The 19,874-nt window shown below is 50.6% G+C and overlaps 1 protein-coding gene across 1 annotated transcript; it reads left to right on the forward strand.

Moving 5' to 3' along the window:
• The first annotated feature begins 465 nt into the window (after positions 1-465).
• Positions 466-19,622, forward strand: Endou (endonuclease, poly(U) specific). Its single transcript, XM_059247990.1, has 10 exons — positions 466-520; positions 5,522-5,644; positions 9,101-9,295; positions 9,775-9,912; positions 10,356-10,527; positions 10,928-11,127; positions 16,037-16,150; positions 16,776-16,882; positions 17,546-17,688; positions 18,468-19,622. Exons 1-10 carry the CDS (start codon positions 466-468, stop codon positions 18,586-18,588), a joined length of 1,368 nt encoding a protein of 455 aa, XP_059103973.1. The 3' UTR covers positions 18,589-19,622.
• The last annotated feature ends 252 nt before the right edge of the window (positions 19,623-19,874 follow it).

Raw genomic sequence — 19,874 nt, forward strand, 5'->3', positions numbered from 1 at the left:
AGTCCCAGTGAATCTCAATCTAGACTTGCGGTTCCTGGCCAGCCAGGTCTGTGATTGGAGGTAGGTGGGTGTAGGCCACCCGGAGATGAGCACATCAGTGTCCCTAACTTGAATAAAGAACCTGCCAAACGAGGTCCATCTTGCTGCGTCTGCTAGTGTGGCCTATTTTCTAGCTACAAATAGCAAGCATTACCTGTTTTAAACATCTGGCATTACCTGCCTGCTTAGTCACCTTTTCTCTGGCTTCAAACAACTAGCTGTGGGGCCCCACCTCCTGTCCACCTCCCATCCATCTGTGATCCATTCCCTCCCCCCTTCCTTCCTGGAGGGATCTAGACACACCAGATCCACAAGTCCTGATGTCTTTAAAAGGATCTGCCTGGGGAATAAGGTTCATCTGAGTACTGTGACAGACACCTTGATTGTAGTGGGAAGTCCCACGGCCAGTCTGCGGCAGCTGGCATCATGAAGGCCTGTGTCTCCCTGCTGGTGGCCATGCTCTGTGGCCTGGGCTGGGCTGGTAAGTCATTCTCTGGCGGGCACGGGTGTAGAGGAACTCAGATTCTGTGCTGGCTAGTAGGCTGGGTTGCTTAAAGGCCCGAGGGCTGGGGCACTTGACAGAGGTTAAATGCTGTTCTAACCCACTGGACCACTTTGACCTGTCCTTGGTCGAGGTTACAGGATCTGTATCTCTGAGGTTGGCTGGTGATGTGAGGAAATGCAGAGCTGAGGCCTTGGGGGATCAGAGCTACCATCACTAGAATAACCAGACGCCACACTTGGCTAAGCTTTTATTTTAAGAGGGAAGGAGGTTGCTGAGTTGGGATTGCCTGGTTACCCTTCGACACTCCCTCCTCTGTTGCCTGGCCATAGGTGGGCGTTAGGAGGTGGGTGGGCTCGGGAGGTGCCTCAGAGGTGAACCCTGTCCCGTTTGGGACTACACACATGGTTAGAGGAATGGGTTTTGTCCCAGGTTAGGGGAGCTGACTAGTCGAGAGAAGGGATGTGGCCTGCACTCTCGGGGAGTGCCGGGAAAGGAGGCAGGTGCTGGAAAAGGAAAGGGACGCTTTCCTGTTAATAACTGTGCAAAAAGCTGCTGCTGCTGCTTCTGTGTTAATTAGTGATTAGTGGGTGGTAGGAGGAGGGCAAGGGAGAGGGCTGAGTGGAGGGGTGTGGGCAGCATCCTCCTCTGCCCCAGGAGAGTCAGAGTTCCTGCAGTTCCGCCCTCCCAGGGTGCTCCTGCCTTGGACTGTTGAAAGGCTCAAATGAGGTAGAGCAGGAGGACCAAGCCAGGGCTCGGCCCATTGGAACTTGTCAGGGTTTTAACACGACTGTTTCTAGGAGGAGCTGACTGCTGGTGTCATTCCCCATCAGGGTGTGTACAGGGAGAAGACCCTAAGTGTGATTTCTAAACAGGAAAGCCGTTGAGGAAAAAGCTGTTCCCATGGCTCTCCACACTGCATGCACCTCTTTGAGGACTCTGCTCTGTCTGGGTCCTGGGGCTGGAAAGGAAGAGGAGGAGAGGGAAGGGTAGGTAGGCATGGGACCTTACCTCAGGTCTGCTCATTGAAGGAACGGAGAAGGGCGTGTGGGACTAACCAGTGTGGCAGGGTGGTCAGAGGGCTTGGGATATGCCAGCCCCAGGAGAGGACTGCACAGGAGGCATCTGGTCCTCGGAGGAGGTCCCTGAGGGCCTGGCTGTAGTGGTTTCAGAGGTGGAGGCAAGCCTGGGCTACTGGGGTGAAAGCGTTGGTTAGCCTCTGCTGTGAGGTGGATGGGAAGTGAGGTAGAGTGCAGATACACCAGAAGGTAGCAGAGAATCTCTGCTGCTGTGTTGTTTTTAACATCTCAATCTTTTGATTTTACCAGTAAAGACTCAGGAGTCAGTTGAGTTTCAAGAGTCTTGTTTGAGATGGCGTAGGAGAAAAAGGAAGGCTTCTGGGACATCAGTGGAGGAGGAAGGTCAGCTGGGTGCTTTCTCTGCCTCTCCGAGCTAGCAGGCTTTCACCCCAGCATCTGGCTCCCGGGTCTTTACTGGTAAAATCGAATGATTGAGATGTTGTTAAAAACAACACTCCTGTTAGTTCTATCCTAGCGTCCAGCATCTTTAGACTTGGACACCCAAGGATGAGCCACACCAGGAGTCGTGGTCAGGTGCAGGCCGTGATCTATCAGCCAGGTGCCTCCCAAGGCCTTGGCTGTTTCCAGTGAACAGAGGCAGGAAGCTGGTCTTGGAGATGAAGGTTTTGGTTCACTGGGTTTCCATGGAAATAACATCTGGGCTTCCCTGAGAGACAAATGTGTGAGGGTGCTTCAGCTGTCCAAGGGCCCGAGGGCTGACATACAGGGATCCTGTGTCCATCCAGGCTTGGTCCCAGCCTTTCCTGACGGCCAGCAGAGAAAGAGTGTGAAGGTTGTGGTGTGCTGAGGTCTGAAAGGATGCAGAGAAATGTGGCTTTTCACGGGGGAAGGAACCAGAGTTCTGAAGGCGGAGGGGTAGGAAAATCTGAGCCTGAGAGGAGAGGCAGAAGTGAAGAAAAGCAGAGGAGAGGGAGAGATGGGGCGGAGGCGCGAGGGGCAGAGGCTGCTGGGGTAGGGATGAGGGCCCTGGCCTGGTGAGCGAGGCCTATACAAAGGCTCTGTGTCAAAGGGAGACACTGGGTGGGGGCCCGGAGTCAGAATGAGGAGTCATCTAGTGTCGCCAGGACAGCACAGGGAGGTTCCTGTAATGAAAACTCCCACCCGCGCCTGCCACCCCCATGTCCCAAGGTTACCTTGAGGCAAAACAAACTCATGGAGGAATGTGAGACCTGCTGGCATCAGGTTCTTACTGGGGACAAAGCTCCGAGGCAGAGATGACAAATCCACGCAGCATGGGCCAGTGGGAGTCCTCTCCTGAACTCCATGGCCAGCTATTCACTCATCCTTCTCAATCCCTGCCAGTCCTCAAACAGAGCGAATTCCATCCTTGGACTCTGCCTCGGTGGCCCATTAAGAGCAAGGGCCCACTTGCTTACATTCTCTCCCTCTGGACTCTGGGTGTTCTGCCAGGCTGGTGAGGCAAGCAGCTGACCCAGCCTTCCTCCTGCACTGAACACTTTTTCTTAAGACCTTAGCGTTTAGGTGCCAAGCGAGGCGACTTAAGATTCATGAAGGGTTCCCTGTGTGCTTGGATGGGAAAGTGGCCTTGGGCTTGGCCTCCTTTAGGACAATCTACCGGACCAAGGCCCTGTCTTCCTGGATATGTTGGAGGCCCAGCACACGATATGCAATGGCCTCAGGACCTGGTTTAACCCTGACCTGACACCCTCTCTGATGCAAAGGATAGACTTATGATGACGAATGATGTCAGCTGGTAAACCACCCCGAAGCACGTGTGCTAACAACCCAGCTCACAGCATGGCCCAGCTGAACTGGGGGAGGGAGTCAGACAATGTAGTTTACGGACAGGTTCCCTAACTGGGGATGATTGCTGAAGCTAGTCTGGATATTTGCCATCTCCAATATGGACATGGAATGTGGCCATTGTTTATTTACATAACAAAGACCGAAATGGTTCTATTCTGTGTCACACACCACAGGAAGCGCTTTGCCAAGGTTAACTCATTTACTTCTTCTTCTTCTTTTTTTTTTCCCCCCCGGAGCTGAGGACTGAACCCAGGACCTTGTGCTTGCTAGGCAAGTGCTCTAACGCTGAGCTAAATCCCCAACCCCAACTCATTTACTTCTTATGCATATTCTATGAGATAGACTCTAATTTTTTCCTATTTCTTTTTTTTGTTGTTGTTGTTTGTTTTTTGTTTTTTGAGACAGGGTTTCTCTGTGTAGTCCTGGCTGTCTTGGAACTCGCTTTGTAGACCAGGCTGGCCTCGAACTCACTGAGGTCCTCCTGTCTCTGCCTCCCAAGTGCTAGGATTAAAGGTGTGTTCCACCCCTGCCCAGCTAATTTTTTTCCTACTTCTACAGATAAGGGACCAGAGGCACAGAAAGTAAAATAACTTGCCCAAGATCACTCAGCTGAATACCATTATAACCAAGATTCCAGCTCAGGCAGCTGGGTACCAGAGTCCAGCTTCTCCTGCTGTGTACCCCTCATTAGGCATGATGTAATCCCAACCCCAAGTCTAACCTGAAACAAAACTCAGATCTGGTGCTGGTACATGCTCAGCTCTAAATTGAGTTTAATCTTACTCCATTCCTTACCCAAATAGCAATACAAAATTGTTACATTATCGATCAGCTTAGCACAAACTCCTCACTGTCGCTCTATATTCAAGGCCAATACCAGCCCTGGTCTAAGTTAGGTTTGTATTTCCTCATTGGCCCAATCCAGATGCTCATGGCAGTTCTGACTCTTGTGGTTGTTTTTTTGTTTGGTTGGTTTGGTTTGATTTGTTTTTGTTTTGGTGGTGTTTTTTTTTTTTATTTTTTTGTGGTGTTTTTGTTTTTGAGACAAGATTTCTCTGTGTAACAGCCCTAGCTGTCCTAGAAGTCACTCTGTAGACCAAGCTGGGCTCGAACTCAAAGATCTGCCTGCCTTTACCTCCTGAGGGCCAGCCTGTTCTACAGAGTGAGTTTTAGGACAGCCGGGGCTACACAGAGAAGCCCTGCCTAAAAAAAAAAAAAAAAAGTTCTGGTCATATGCCCCTTGTGACCAAAAGCTTGCTTCTGTAAACGGTTTGTCTGGAGCGAGGGATGTGGTCTGTGGTTGCATAACAGAATCCTGTCCCAAAGCCCAGTTCTCACCCACATCGGCCTCATTCCCCACCCAAGCACAGAATGCATTCCAGAGGCTGGAAGGAGCAGAGCTGTGACATGGGGAAATCGGGTGCAGAAGAGAGGGTGAAGGAGGGAGAACGAAGAACAGAGGGGGAGGGGCAGAGAGGGGTGGCGTAGGGAGTGGGGGACGCACCACTGCAGCAGCGGGCTCTTCCTCTACAGGACAGGCCCACGACCTCTTTCTTCAGCCTGTTGGCAGTTTAAAATCTGAGACATTTTCACCCCCCAATGAAGGTTTCTTTTGGCAGTCTGGAGGCTTTGGCTACATCTCTTGTGGCTGGGAAGCGGCTGTGGACTCCAGCCAGGCTATCCCTGTTGAGTTTGTGACAATCTTTTTATTTCTCACACGGCGGCGCGTCTTTGCTTGTTTCCATCACTGGGCCCTCCAACAGGCACCTGAGTCTGAGCTCCTGGTTGGTGCTCTGAGCCCAGGTCCTCCTGGTTGGTGCTCTGAGCCTAGATCCTCCTGGTTGGTGCTCTGAGCCCAGGTCCTCCTGGTTGGTGCTCTGAGTCCAGGTCCTCCTGGTTGGTGCTCTGAGCCCAGGTCCTCCTGGTTGGTGCTCCGAGCCTAGGTCCTGCCAGGCAGGCTAAGAGTGGGGAAGGCCTATACTGAGTTGGGAGGCATGCTTGTCCTGTAGGCAGCAATGACCTGCCTTGTCCTTCCCTGGGACCTCTTGTATGGACAATCTCGGTAAAGCCTGGGATCCCTGAAGCGCTGAACTGGCGGTCTTGACCCTCATAGGAAACCTGGAGTCGTGTGCATCTCGCTGCAATGAGAAATTTAACCGGGATGCTGTCTGCCAGTGTGATCGCAGATGTCCCCAGCATGACGACTGCTGTGATGACTATGGACGTCTGTGCAATGGTGAGGCACCTTGTGGGATGAAGGCTTGGAAGACACGGCAGGCCAGGCTGTGGACAAGTCCGGACCAGTGTCCAGAAGTCCAGAGCAAGGCCAGTGAGGGAGGAGAGGGTTCCAGGTCTCAGTAGGAGAGTGTGGAGGGCAGAGACAAGGGTCGTCGCTAGTCTCAGGTCTTCTAGGAAGTTCCTAAATTAAAGTAGGGCAGATGCTATTGACCTGAGGATCCAAGGGAACAATCAGGATTAACAATATCTTGAGCAGGGCTGGAGAGATGGCTCAGAGGTTAAGAGCACTGGCTGCTCTTCCAGAGGTCCTGAGTTCAAGTCCCAGCAACCACATGGTGGCTCACAACCACCTGCATTGAGATCTGGTGCCCTCTTCTGGCCTGCAGGCATACATGCAGGCAGAACATTGTACACATAATACATAAATAAATCTTAAAAGAGAAAGCAATATCTTGAAAGTTTAAGTAACAAAATGATACTTTAGTACATATGATATTGTTTATTCTTAGTCACACTGGAAAGAACACACGTAAATGGTAGGCAGTACTCAGCAGCACTCACAACCTGAGTGACATGGGGAGGACTGTACGGCCACTGTGACTGTCATAGCACAGACCATGCCTCTCCAGGGAGGGAACTGAGCAGTCCCTGCTTTACACTGGCCTTCCCATGCAGGACTGGTGGCGCACACCTTTAATCCCAGCACTCTAGGAGGCAGAGACAGGCGGATCTCTGTGAGTTCCAGGCCAGCCTGGTCTACAGAGTAAGTTCCAGGACTGCCAGGGATGCATAGTGAGAACCTGTCTCAAAATAACAACAAAACAAAACAAACAACAAGGCATGCCTTTCCCCAAACGGCCATTTGTTTTTCCACAGGCACAGACATAAATGCATTTCCCCCTCTGTACCAGGGATCGGGCCACAGGTCTATATGAGGCAGGTACTCCTCCACTGAGCTGTATTCTCAGCTCATTTTCTGCTTTTTTATTTTGAGACAGGATATAACTAAGTTCCCAAGGTCAGCTCTGAGCTCACTACGTAACACAAGTTGTCCTTGAACTTGTGATCCTCCTACTTTAGCCTAGCCAAGTAGCTAGGACAGCAGGCCCTTATTTATGCCCAGGCCCAGCAAAGGGAATATTTGACGAATCATTTTGTAAATATTTATTATTATTTGTGTGTGTGTGTGTGTGTGTGTGTGTGTGTGTGTGTAGCTAAGGAGACCAGAAGGTGTTGGCTCCCGTCACTGATATGGACGTCTCAAAGCCACTTGACGCTGGGAACCCACCTTCCCCGGAAGGTGCAACTGCTCTTAACTGTCGGGCCATCTCTCCAGCCCTTGAAAAATCATTTTCTAACGGGCTCCTCCTTTAGTTTGTTGTTTCGCATCCAAGAAGAGTAAGGAAAGGCTGATAAGGGGCCAGCACCGTAAATAAATGTGCACTTATTAATTTGAGAAATTAGTAAGGTGAGAACGACTCTAGAAATCGGGAGGGGTTCCACGGATCAGGGATACGACCATGTTGCCTTGTTGCCTTATTGGTGACCTTTTATGAGACATAGATTGGAACTGAGGTCATTTTTATTGAGACTGGTAAGTCTGAGCACATGGCAGGCCCAACCAGTGAGAAGTTCACATACCTTATGCGTGGTTCTTTGGCCCGACAGGAAAGGTAATCTGTGTTCATGGTCCAATCAAGGGAGTGGTCACATGTCTCATGATCCACAATGGGCCCCACCTTTCCTTCCTTCCAGGAGCTAATAATGCCTGTCTCAAGGCTAGCACGTTTCCCATGCTTCCCTTCTGCCCATCGCCTCTGCAGCCCACCTGTCCTCTTGGCTGCCGCCGCCGATGGCTTCTTTTCCCAGCCCAGTTGCTGCTGCCTTTTGATCTGGGTTCAGCTCAGCCCCTCTCCTAAAAGTAGAAAAGGAAATGCTCAGGAGAGGCATCTTGTTGGGTTTAATGTCACAGCCCCAGGATGGGTAGGTGTCTCCCCGTAGCTCATGAAGCCCGATGTTATAACTGGAGGAGAAGGGGTATTGGCTCCAGTCACAGCAAACCTCCCACGCAGCTAAAACTTGGTGTTTACTCTAGACACGGCATCCATCGTCCCTTTGAGATCCTTACAATCATTCCTTCCTCTGCTTGGGACTCCTTTACACCTGCGAGACTTTTATGTGACTCTGGGCCCACGGCTATAAAAAGCAGGTATACATATCGAACATTTACTGTTACAGCCATATATGACGGTGCAGGCCTGTAACCCCTAGCACCTGGGGAGTAGAAACAGAAGGCCTAGGAGTTCAAGGCCATCCTCAGCTACCTAGTGAGTTCAGAGCCAGCCTGGGCTACCTGAGGGCCTGTCTCACACAACATTAAAACAAAGGACACTGCAGTTCGTAACAGACCACAGTTCTTCACCAGAGCAGACCTGTGCTGGCGGTGATTGTTGGCCTTGGGTGGTGTGACCACATGTGCAGTGCATACTGTATGTTCAGAACCAAAGATGCAGAGAGGTCACGTGACACACGATTGCTGCCATAACACCTCAGATTCATTACATGTTTGATTTTTGGGGTTTAATTTTTGGCCATTGCCTGCTCAGAAACATTTTACTGTTGGCAAATTCTTCATGACCCCACATTCAGCTATATGACCCTGTATGAGGCTGTGACCCACCGTTAAGCTGGGTTAGGCCAGCAGGGGAAATGTCTACCTCTGGCTTGGGGAGAGATTGTGGTAGAGTCAGCTAGAGTTCATAGACACCTGTGAATTCACAAAGTGCGGTGCAAACTCTTTGAAATGGACGCGCCTGGGACAGTGGCTTCCGGAGCTGGAGTGAGTAGCTGTGGTGATCAAGTAGTTTCCTCCACACGCTGGAGCTGGCATGGGCCTAGAGTGGCTAGCTGCTTCATGAACCTTTAACCTGAGCATCTAAGACAGCGAGAGAGTGAATAGCTGCCAGTTAGGGAGTCAAACCGCCCATCCCCCGCTGCTTTACAGGAAAACATCGGACTGCCGGCTTGCAGTAAGAACTAGAACATATCCCTACCATTACCAGTGATTTTGAGCAGATTTTTACAGTGCTTCAACAATACTTAACACCTGCCCAGCCCACCCCCAGGGAGAGGTGGGTCTCCCCTCAACTCTCTTAATAGGAACAGGATGTTCTGAACGGAGAGCCTTGTCATTTGGAGAATGCTGAAATGCTCTATTCATATGTGGTAACTCAAATTGGTTTTCAGTCCAGAAGGGACTCCCCCGCCTCTTCCTCCTCTTTTTACATACTTTTCTTTTTAGTTCTTTTGAGCACAGTGAGCACCAAATGACAAAATGGTAAGAAATTTGTCACGGGGAGGCGGGGGGTGGGGGGGCGCAGGGGGAGAATATTTTTGTTTTTCCTAAGTTTTCAGTAATCAGACCCTGGAAATACCTTCCATTTTCAGCCCTCAGCATTCAGCGTCAGAGGTTTGTCCACATACCCTTTCCATATACATGCTTGCCTCGAGTTGGGAACCCGGAACCAGGGCCGAAGCTGGAGGGAACTCCTGGGATGGCTGGTAACTTTATTTTCCTACATTACAGCTGAAGAAGGCCCCCCAGAGCCCAAGGCATTCCTGGATCCAGAGGATGAGATCCCAGCCAGCTGTAAGCCTGAACCCCAGATAGGACAGCAGGGGTGTCAAGGGGAGAGGGTGCCACATCAGAGGCAAGGACCCAGCCCTAAGCTGGAAGAACGAGGCTGGATCTGCCCAGGGGAGATGCTGCTGTGATCCATGCCGCCAAGGGGGAGGGGTGGCCAGGAAAGCGTCTGAGGCCTGGGGAGGGAAGTGGAAGAGGTTTTATTTTTAGAGTGGGGAGATTATAAAAACAAGAGGCAGAGAGCAGAGCCCTGCATCAGAAAGCAAAGGACTTCCTGACTGCAGGGTGTACAGAGGCTTAAGCTCACCCCCCCCCCTCCCCCCCCTCCTCCCCCCCCCCCCCCCCCCCCCCGCCTCCCCCAGGAGACCTTTAGCAGGGAGCCCAGCTGTGGGTGTAGGTAGAAGGTTTGGACCTTAGGCTCCTAACACACCCTCTAGAGGTTGCCAAGAACACACATCCACACACCCCCTCTTCTGTCCTCTTAGACCTGTACTCTGCACCGAACTCCTGCCAGGGCCGCTGCCGGGAAGCCTATGACAGGCACCACCCTTGCCACTGCAATGACCGATGTCAAGAGTTCGGGAACTGCTGTGAAGATTTCGACAGCCTGTGTGGTGACCACGGTCAGTCGGCTCCGTCAGCACAGCCCCAGACGCACAGGAACTCTCTGGAGTTCTCCCAGTGTGGTCCTCGGACCCGCAACGCCAGGGGCATCTGAGAACCCTTAGGAGAAGCGAGCAGTCCTAGGCCTGGGCCCCAGTTCTGCTCAGAAACTCTGGACTGGGCTCTAAACCTTCCAGGGGATTCTGATGCCTGCCTCAGTTCGAGACCTTTCTTAGTGCAAAAGGGCGATATGGACTTTCTGTGCGTACCATGGCAACGGCACACGCTGGCCTTAAGGGTCTTTTACTGTCCTGCCCTCTAACTGCAAAGTATTGGGTGGTGTTCTCCCTCACTGGAACAAATTTCCAGAAGGGGCCAAGAGGTGGATGTCATTGATCTTCAGACACTTGGTAACCTGCCTCCCTCTGCCTCTCAGACCTTCCCCTCTCCCAATTCCTCTTAGAGGGCTTCTCCCATAGCAGCGACGCCATAACCAACGAGGAACTCCAGAGTATCTCTGAGGTGATCTACAGGGTAGATACCAATAAAGCCCAGAAGGAAGACATTGTCCTCAACAGTCAAAACCGTGTCTCCCCGTCAGAGACAGGAAACCGAGTGGATCGTTGCCCCGAGCCGTGAGTGCCCCTCACTAGTTCCAACCCTTCACCCTATCTCTCCTCCACACTCGCTTCCTTTGATGCCTCAGATCTTGCCCCTCAAGTCAAGCAAGCTCAAAGGGAGAAGGGGGAAAAAAATTAATGTCCAGAAACAAAAGAAATCATCTTGAGGGTGGGTGGGTGTACAGCCAGAAGGTTTCTGTGGCTGGCCAGGCTAAGGATAAAGCTGATCTTCCAAGGGGTGACGTGGAAGAAGAAAGACTTCACAGCTGCCTTTCAAAAGCACCTCAAGTTGCCTTTGTTCCTGAACCCTGAGCCCATCTCGTGTGCTGCCCCTGTTCTGCTCCCCTAGAAGATTCTGGGAGAGTTTCTACGGCATGTTCAGGCCTCTTAATGGGTCTCCATCCATTTGCCGCAGGCTCTTTACTTACGTCAACGAGGAGCTCTTCTCTAAGCCCACCTATGCAGCTTTTATCAACCTGCTCAACAATTACCAGCGGGCCACGGGCCACGGGGAACACTTCAGTGCCCAACAGCTGGAGGAGCAGGCTGTCTTCCTCAGGGAGGTCATGAAGACAGCTGTCATGAAGGAGCTCTATGGCTTTCTCCATCACCAAAGTGAGTGAGCCTTCCCAGCTGCACAAAGCTGTGGGGTGAGGTGTGTCTCCAGGAGAGGTCTCTGGTGGTGGCAGCGGCAGCAGCGGTGGTGTCGGAGCAGGTAATGGAGCTGGGGGCACTGTATGGAAGCCAGTAACAGCCAGAAAGGGTCAAAGACAAGGCTAGAAGGAAGCTTCAGAGATTGGGGACCCCAGCAGGAGCTGAGGGACCTTCTGCCTGGCTTGCTTGCTTAGATCACCCATCTTTTGACTGAATGTCAGTCATCTTGTGAGTTTCCTACCTTCTGAAGGGAATGAGCCCTCTACCCCATCTCTACCCCCACTCTGGGCACTTTTTAGTCATCTCATGGATCCTAGAGTCACGTCAGAAGCTGTACATTTGAGCAAGTGGAGTTCTCCACACCTCCTTCTCCTGGGCAGCAACAGAGACTCAGCAGAGCCCAAGGAGTACCATTCTGTTAGGAAGTGGTCTGGGTGGACCACCTTCAGACACAGATCCATGCAAATCAGACCAAAAAAGGTTTTGGCTTTGGGACTTCTTGGCTCTGGGTTCTGTTTGTTAGTGTCTTCCAGATTCCTTCCCTGAACGCTGGCAAGCTGGACTCTGTCTCAGAGGCAGATCTGTATAGGTCTCCCTCGATATCCCTGGGGACCGAATCCAGGCAAACCTGCTACTTTCTGTCTGCAACCTTAGACAACAAAAGAGTTACTAACGCTGTTGTTAGAGGTGAACCGCCTGTGGGATTCTCTAAGACACACACGATCCTGTGATGCCCTCTGGTGTCTGCTCCATGGTAAACACACGGCAGACAGGTGGTTCTCAGCCTTCCTAATGCTGCGACCCTTTAGTACAGTTCCTCATGTTGTGGTGACCCCCAACAGTAGAATCATTTTTGTTGCTACTTCATAGCTGTAATTTTGCTACTGTTTTGAATCGTATGTAAATGTTTTTGGAGACAGAGACTTGCCATCGGGGTGGCGACCCACAGTTTGAGAACCAGGGGACGTTATTATAAGCCCTTGGTTTTCAGCAAGAGAACAGACATCTAGCCAGGCTGGAAGACCTAAGTGAGCAAGGAGCCGGAAGTTGCCTTCCAATACCCAGAACAGGCTTCCCAGCACTCATTCCCTCTCCCTCACCCACATCCCACTAGCCTGCTACATTTACAAAAGCCCCAACGGCTCACGCTGCATCTCTCCAGAGTTTGAGAGATCGGAACACAGCCCAAAATAGCTCAGACAGACAGACTTGGTTTGGCACTTGGTTTTGTTACCACTGGTGTGAGTCTGGTGTTAGAGTTGAAGGGCGTCTCCCAAATGTCACGTATTAAAACCGTAATCTCTAGTGCCGTGCGTTAATGCTAGCCAGAGGTGGAAACTTTGGGACGTGACTCTAACTGCGGATTCACGGGGTATCAAGAGTACTCTGTCAGAGAATCTGGCTCTCTTTAGTATGCTTGCTTTGCCTGGCCCTTCTCACATGCCAGCCCTTGATACTCGATTTCCTAGACTCCAGAATGTCAGCTAACTAAACTTGTATTCAGTATAAATTACATGGTTGCAGGGATGTGGTTTTAGCAACACTCGGCAGGCTATGCACATGAGCAGTGCCGTCATGACCTCTCCTGGTCTTTATCTGTGACTTAAGGGCTTTGAAGATTGATGCTTCCAAAGCATCAAAGAAGGACACCCAGCAAGTACTAATAAGGGTAACTATTTGGTCTGTGAAACGGCTCTGTTCATGTCCACTCTGTCTTGTTTTCCAACAGTGTTTTAAGTCCTTGAAAGGAGAGAATATTCCTGGTATCTGTTTTGGATCCTCCACACAATTCTGGAAGTCCTGATTTAAAACTTCAGCTCTGACCTTTTCTTGGGGCTCAGTGGCCTTTTCAACAGCCCCGCTGGGCTATCTGTTATTTACATAACACAGTGTAAAGAGAACTCACTGTTCCTCCTATTCCCAGACCTGCTCCTCTCTAGGTCGGCTCATCCTCTAATCACCAGGACAATCCATCCAGTTCTCATGCAAAAAGCCCAGGAGTTTGGGATGTGTCTGTGTCGGTGTGTTTATGTGTGTATGTGTATCTGTGTGCGTGTGTGTGTGTGTGTGTGTGTGTGTGTGTGTGTGTGTGTGTGTAGATTAGATCTAGACTGGTTTCTGCATGCTGGGCAGTCAGTTTACCACTGAGCTTGCAACCCCAGCCCAGCAGATAGATTTGATTTTTCTGTTTCCCCGACTCTCATTTTCCGGTCCGTAATGTCCATCTCTTCCACTTTCAAAACATATTCCAGATGTGCTTGCCTCTTCCCTTTCTTCTCTGCTGCTACCGGTGAGAGTTACCACCAGCTTACTATAGACAAACCATTAGCTTTAAAACTGGTCCCTCTGCTTTTGCCTGTGTGACCCCCATTAAACCTTTGTTACATACACAGCCAGGGTGGCCCTTTAAACCAAGTTCATGCCACATAATTGCCCCTCACCCCCCAAGACCCCTTCATCTCCATTGTCTTAGTTAGGTTTCCATTGCTGTGACAGAACACCATAACCAAAAACAGCTTGGGAAGGAAAGGGTTTATTTCATCTTGCACTTCAAGTAACAGCTCATCACTGAGCGAAGTCAGAGCAAGAACCTGGAGGCAAGATTTGGCTAAAAAAGCATGGAGGACCACTGCTTACTCACATATTGTGTATACTCTTTTATACACCCCAGGACTACCTGCCCAGGAGTGGCGCTGTCCACAGTGGACTGGGCCTTTCCACATCAATCATCAATTAAGAAAATGCAGCCAGGTGGCGGTGGCCCGCACCTTTAATCCCTGCACTTGGGAGGCAGAGGCAGGTAGATCTCTGTGAGTTCGAGGCCAGCCTGGTCTACAGAGTGAGTTCCAGGAGAGCCAGAGCTACACAGAGAAACCCTGTCTCGAAAAATAAACAAACATACAAATAGAAAACGCCTCACAGGCTTGCCTACATGCCAATCTGACAGAGGCATTTTCTCAGCTGTGGTCCCCTTCTCAGCTGACTCTACAGCTTGTGTGAATTGGCAAAAAAACGAACAGGTCATTATCCACCACAAAGAGACCATTGAGTTGTAACAGGTCCATCTTTAGAGCCACACTGCGTGGGCCCAAGCACAGAGGCTAACAGTGTGTGTCCTCTCGCCTGAGTTTTGTAAATTTTGTCTGACTCGGTTTCCTCGTCTCTGAGTTCAGGTTGCTTAGTGTCATTAATTATGTGAAGATTCAGCATCGCTGTGCAGAAGCATTTGAAACCGTACTGAGAATGCAGCAAATGCTCCCCAGAGCCTCCCTATTCCTCTATTATTACTAATCGGAGTGGGTCTGACCTCCTAGAAGGCTTTGAGTGCTGCCTCCTTCTCAGACTTTCTCCCTCCTGCTCACTGTGCTCTGGAAATGTCTCCTTAGATCCTTGTGTAGAAGTCCTTATCTTTCGGGTGTCTGGTCAGTACCCCTTCCCAAGTTTTTGCCTTGGTTCCTTGAACTCATGACCCTCCCGCCTCTACTTCCTAAGTACTAGGATTACAGGAGTGTGTGAGCACCCATCTGGTGCCACCTTCTTCTCCAGGTCCCGTGTCTCAGTGTGAATTATGCTGATGTAACAAAATATCAGCCTGGGGAAACTTACAACACATAGGAATATATTGGTTTATAGTTCTAGAAACGGTGGAGCAGCATCTCCCAAGAGCCTTAGTGCCGTGACATCCGTGCAGGAATGCAGAGAGTGACAGAGAAAGGCAAAAGAGCTGAGTTTATTTTTGTTGTTGCTTATTTTTAGAAAGGGTCTCTTGTGATCCATGCTAGCCCTGAACTCGTATACTGAGGGTGACCTTCAGCTTCCAAGGGACTACAGGCTTTACTATCACACCCAGCTCTAAATTCATCTTTTTAAACTTTAAAACTTAAAGGAAATCATCCACTCAGTGAGGACCCCCACAGAATGACATTAATTTAGTCACTGGACAGAACCTCATAGCCCAATCACCGTTTTTTTGTTTTTGATTTTGTTTTTCCAAGACAGGATTTCTCTGTGTAGCTTTGGGGCCTATCCTGGAACTTGCTTTGTAGACCAGGCTGGCCTTGAACTCACAGAGATCCGCCTGGCTCTGCCTCCCGAGTGCTAGGATTAAAGGCATATGTCACCACCACCCAGCCCCAATAACTGTTTTTTTGTTTGTTTGTCTGTTTGTTTTTTTAGACAGGGTCTCTCTCTATAACTCTGGCTGTACAGGAACTCACTATATCAACCAGGCTGGCCTCAAACTCACAGAGATCCGCCTGCCTCTGCCTCCCGAGTGCTGGGATTAAAGGTGTGCACCACAGCACCCTGCTTCCTAATTATCTCTGGAGGTCCTACATCTTAATTTTGTTATAGGAGTTATCAAGTTCCTAACAAGCTTTAGAAAGGCCAGATGTGATGGCACACCCCTTTAATCCCAGTACTTGGGAGGCAGAAGTAGGGAGAGCTCTATGAATTCAAGGCCAGTCTGGTTTATATATCACATTCTGGAACAGCCAGGGCTACCTAATGAGACCCTGTCTAAAACCAACAATACCCTAAACCCCAAAACACACGGTACTCCTGGCTCCCACCTCCTCCTCTAGTTGTTATGGGACAGTCTTCATATTTATCTGAGATATCATTTATTATTTCTGTTTATTATTCATGCCTTTCCCTGCAATGCAAACTGTAGAGACAGACTGTCTTTGGTGTGTGTGTGTGTGTGTGTGTGTGTGTGTGTGTGTGTGTACTCCTTGGGCCCTTGACTGTGTAGAATGAGCATCTGGTCACATTTGTTGAACCCCCATCTCTCCTGATGCACCGGAGCATGTACTCTCCCTTGCTTCCCAGGACTTCCTTGCCAAAAAGTCTTTTGTTTTTCTCTCCACAGACCGCTACAGCTCCGAACAAGAGTTCGTGGACGATCTGAGGAACATGTGGTTTGGGCTCTACTCAAGAGGCAGTGAAGAAGGAGATTCCAGCGGCTTTGAACACGTCTTCTCGGGTAGGCTCACTCTGCTTGGCGGAGAAGAGAGGGAGGGACAAAAATGAAGGAGAATGGTTCTGCTTAGGGCCTGGTCAGCCTTGAGCATTGGTGAACAGGCAGACAAGCACCGGGCAGCGAGGGACTCCCGGGTCAGGTACGAAGGGCATCTGAGAAGTCATGCTGAGGGATGACAGTCTCTCTAGAGTGTCTAAGAGGGAAAGGAAACCAGTCCTGGTGCTCCCAGGGTTCCATCTAGTGTGAGCAAGTGTTTGCTGGCATGTCTGCCTCTGAGCAGCCCTCTGCTTCCACGGCTGGGTTAGGGGCTTCCTACAGAGGCTATTGTGTCCCGTCATCCTCAAGGTTCCCACCGAGCCTAGCTTGATCCTGCAGAAACTGTCAGAGAAGTATGCCAGAGCAGAGGATTGTCTCGGAGGAGGAGGAGTCTCCTGAGGTCTTGAGCCAAAAAGAGAGAACAGACATATGAGGGTGTCAGGCAAGGGGCCAAGGAAGCAGCTGAATCGTCTGGAAGTCGGAGTCTGGAGATGGGAGACAGGCTTGGCATGGAATGGTAGAAAGGGGACTGGGGGGGGGGAGGAGGATGGGAAGGCAGCCCAGACCACCCACTTTGGACTCTTTATTACAGGCGAAGTGAAAAAGGGCAAGGTCACTGGCTTCCACAACTGGATCCGCTTCTACCTGCAGGAGAAGGAGGGTCTGCTTGACTATTACAGCCACAACTACGATGGACCTGTGAGTGTCTGGGCTGGAGGGGCCTCGCGGGTGCCCAGACTTCCTCCTCTTCCTCTGGCTTCCAAGCAATTGGACTTGCTTCTCACTCTGGCCCTCTACAGCCACCCAAGAGTGAATATGGATACCATATCCTCATCTGCTAGAGAGCAGATTTCCACCCCAAGTCCCAACAGTGAAGCCTCTAAAACTGCCAGGGACAGGAGACAGAGAGTACCACATCCAGGTGGGAGGCCAAGGCCCGATTCTTAGACCAGAGAACAAAGCATGCGTTCACTCCCTGCCTGAACATCCTTAGAGGGTGGCAGGAATGTCCACCCTGGCTAACTGAGCTAAACTCCATGTTTCATAAGAAACTTTTGCTGCCCTAGTCCAGGAAATGACTTGGGGCAATGAACTGGCTTCTTGCATGTGGAGGGCCATAGGGAACAGCTGTGTCCCTGCACTCTGGGTGGATCACGTGGATGTTGCTCTGACCTCATTGCCACTGGTAGCTTCAGACAGGGGGTCTGACTGGGACTCGGACACTTTGCATGCTAGGCTGTTCCGTCTATCTCTTTAAAGAAGCCAGTGTTTCCAGAAGGCTCCTCAAGGACCCCCATAAATACTAGCTGACTGTGGGCACCGAGTTCTATCACGTGACCTTTGCCGTTCTTTCTTCTGCAGTGGGATTCCTACCCTGATGTCCTAGCCATGCAGTTCAACTGGGATGGCTACTACAAGGAAGTGGGCTCAGCTTTCATTGGCAGCAGCCCTGAGTTTGAGTTCGCTCTCTACTCTCTGTGCTTCATCACCAGACCAGGCAAAAAGTGAGTATGGGGGTGACCAAGGGACTTGAGCAGTAGGGGGGCCTCCAACTATCATCATCTAGGATGGCGTCTTGAGTCCGCCACTCCAGCTGGGAAGGTCGGAGGAATTACTGTTCTGACCTTCGGCAGTGAAGTGGTTCCATCAGACTGGTAGCTGCCGGTCTTCATCCGAGCAGCAGAACCATCTACCTCTCTTCCTTCCTCTTCAAGTGAAGCATCCAGGATCGTAAGCTACCAAGATGTCAGCATTGCAGTTGACCTGGATCCCTGAGCCCCCATTGACTGTTTGGGAGAACCAGAGTCCCAAAGAGAACAGTTGATAATAACTGGCCTCTGTCACTTGAGAATTTGTTTGGGTCCTAATACTTTATTTATTTATTTTTGTGGGAGGGGCTTTGTCTCACTATGTAGCTGGGGTTACAGATCCTCTTGCCTCACAATCTCTTGAGTGCTGCGTTTATGGACACGTTCCAAAGTGCCTGGTCCTATGACTTCCAAAGCAGAAAGCAAACCCCTAATTTCTGAAGCACTCGACTTGAGGCGTTCAGAATACTTCTCTGGGAAGGATGAGGAGCATTGTCCCATAGGCAGAAAGACACCGAGGTCCAGATTTGGAAAGCTTGCTGAACACAGGGAGTTGGGGTAGAGGGTCCGGGATGCAGGCGACTGTCTGGGAGGCTAGAACCCTTCTGCTGGGGATGACTAGGTCTTTCACATCTGGAACAGAGGTGGGTGAAGTGGTGGGCTCTGCTGATTTGATGCACCGTCTTTCCCTACAGGTGCCACTTAAGCCTGGGTGGCTATCCTTTGGCCATCCAGACCTATACCTGGGATAAGACCACCTATGGAAACAGCAAGAAGTACATCGCCACAGCCTACATAGTGTCTTCCACCCAATAGAGCTCACGGCCAGATGGGTTATGAGGGCAGAGGGCCAAGCCGGATCCAGGTGCTATTTGCTCTGTACTGGGGAGAGGAGGGAGGAGTCTGGGAGGAACCCCACAGCCCAGTTTTATGAAAGAGATCTCAAATCTAGAAATGCCCATGTGGGAGAGAAAAAAAAGATACAATTAGAAAAATGTAGAGAATCAGTCAAACTTTTGTCTTTCTGTATCTTAGCAACATGAACTAGGAAATAGAGCCCCTCTCTGTCTGGAAAAGGTAGCAACCTTGGAGAATTCTTTACAGTATAGTGGGACCATGAGCAAGTCCTTGGCCTCACATTTCCCTCTAATGTGAAGGGGAGGGGTCTTCCCCCTTTCCTGCTCGGGGCTTGGGGAGAGGGTGATGAGACAGTATTATGACTGTGATGGTGTCTTCAGCTGTTTGTAGGAAGAACAGGTGGTAGAAATTTGGGATTTCCAAACGGCTGTCACTGCTCACAGCTCTGCAACTGCAACACAGGCCTGTGCTGGGCCCCAAAGAAGCCAGCCTTAGACCCAAGCACGAGAATCTTAGGGAACCAAATCTGTGACAGTGCAGAGTCAGGGCTGGGGGGTAAGTGGGCTCGGGCAGGTGGCCTCCTCCATCCTAGATGTCTGTGTGGCCGCCTCAACATCTGTTTCTAGAAGTTTCCCACTTGCAGATGTTTAGTGCAGTTACAGACATGTGTGTTTTGATCCCACATAGTGCTTTGTTTTGTTTGGAAAGGATCCCCGCACAGGAGGGAGATCGAACGTCAAAGGAAGAAAAGAACCTATAAGTTGGTGTCGCTGACAATCATACTAATGTTTATCCAGCTGCCATACTTTGAGACATTCTAGGCTGGGAGAAGAGGGACCCTGGGTTTCCTATTTCAATCTCTGTGATGTATTCCCCCACTGACCCTCAAGAGCCAGATGTGGCCCCACAGAGCCAGGCTTGTACCACAGCTTAGAGGCATCACGTTTCCAATTAAAGCCACTGGAGAACCCCTGAAATGTGTTTCATCCTTGTATACATTGACTCTGACTGTCAGTCTTCTGGCCTCCTCCCTGGAGCAGGCATGGAGGTCTTTGCAGCCTGGCTCACAGAATGCGGAATCTGTGTGAAGCCCGAGGCTCAGCAAGACTCTGTGACCAGGAGGAAGACAGACTTCTTCCCGGTACCCCTGTGACACAAATAAAGAGCATCACTCGTGGGGTGTGAGGGAGGAATGGAGACTGGTGACCTCAGCCCCTGTACCAGTCCTCTTGATCTCACACACA

Source organism: Peromyscus eremicus, chromosome 20 (assembly GCF_949786415.1).
Source record: "Peromyscus eremicus chromosome 20, PerEre_H2_v1, whole genome shotgun sequence".
NCBI classification, from domain to species: domain Eukaryota; kingdom Metazoa; phylum Chordata; class Mammalia; order Rodentia; family Cricetidae; genus Peromyscus; species Peromyscus eremicus.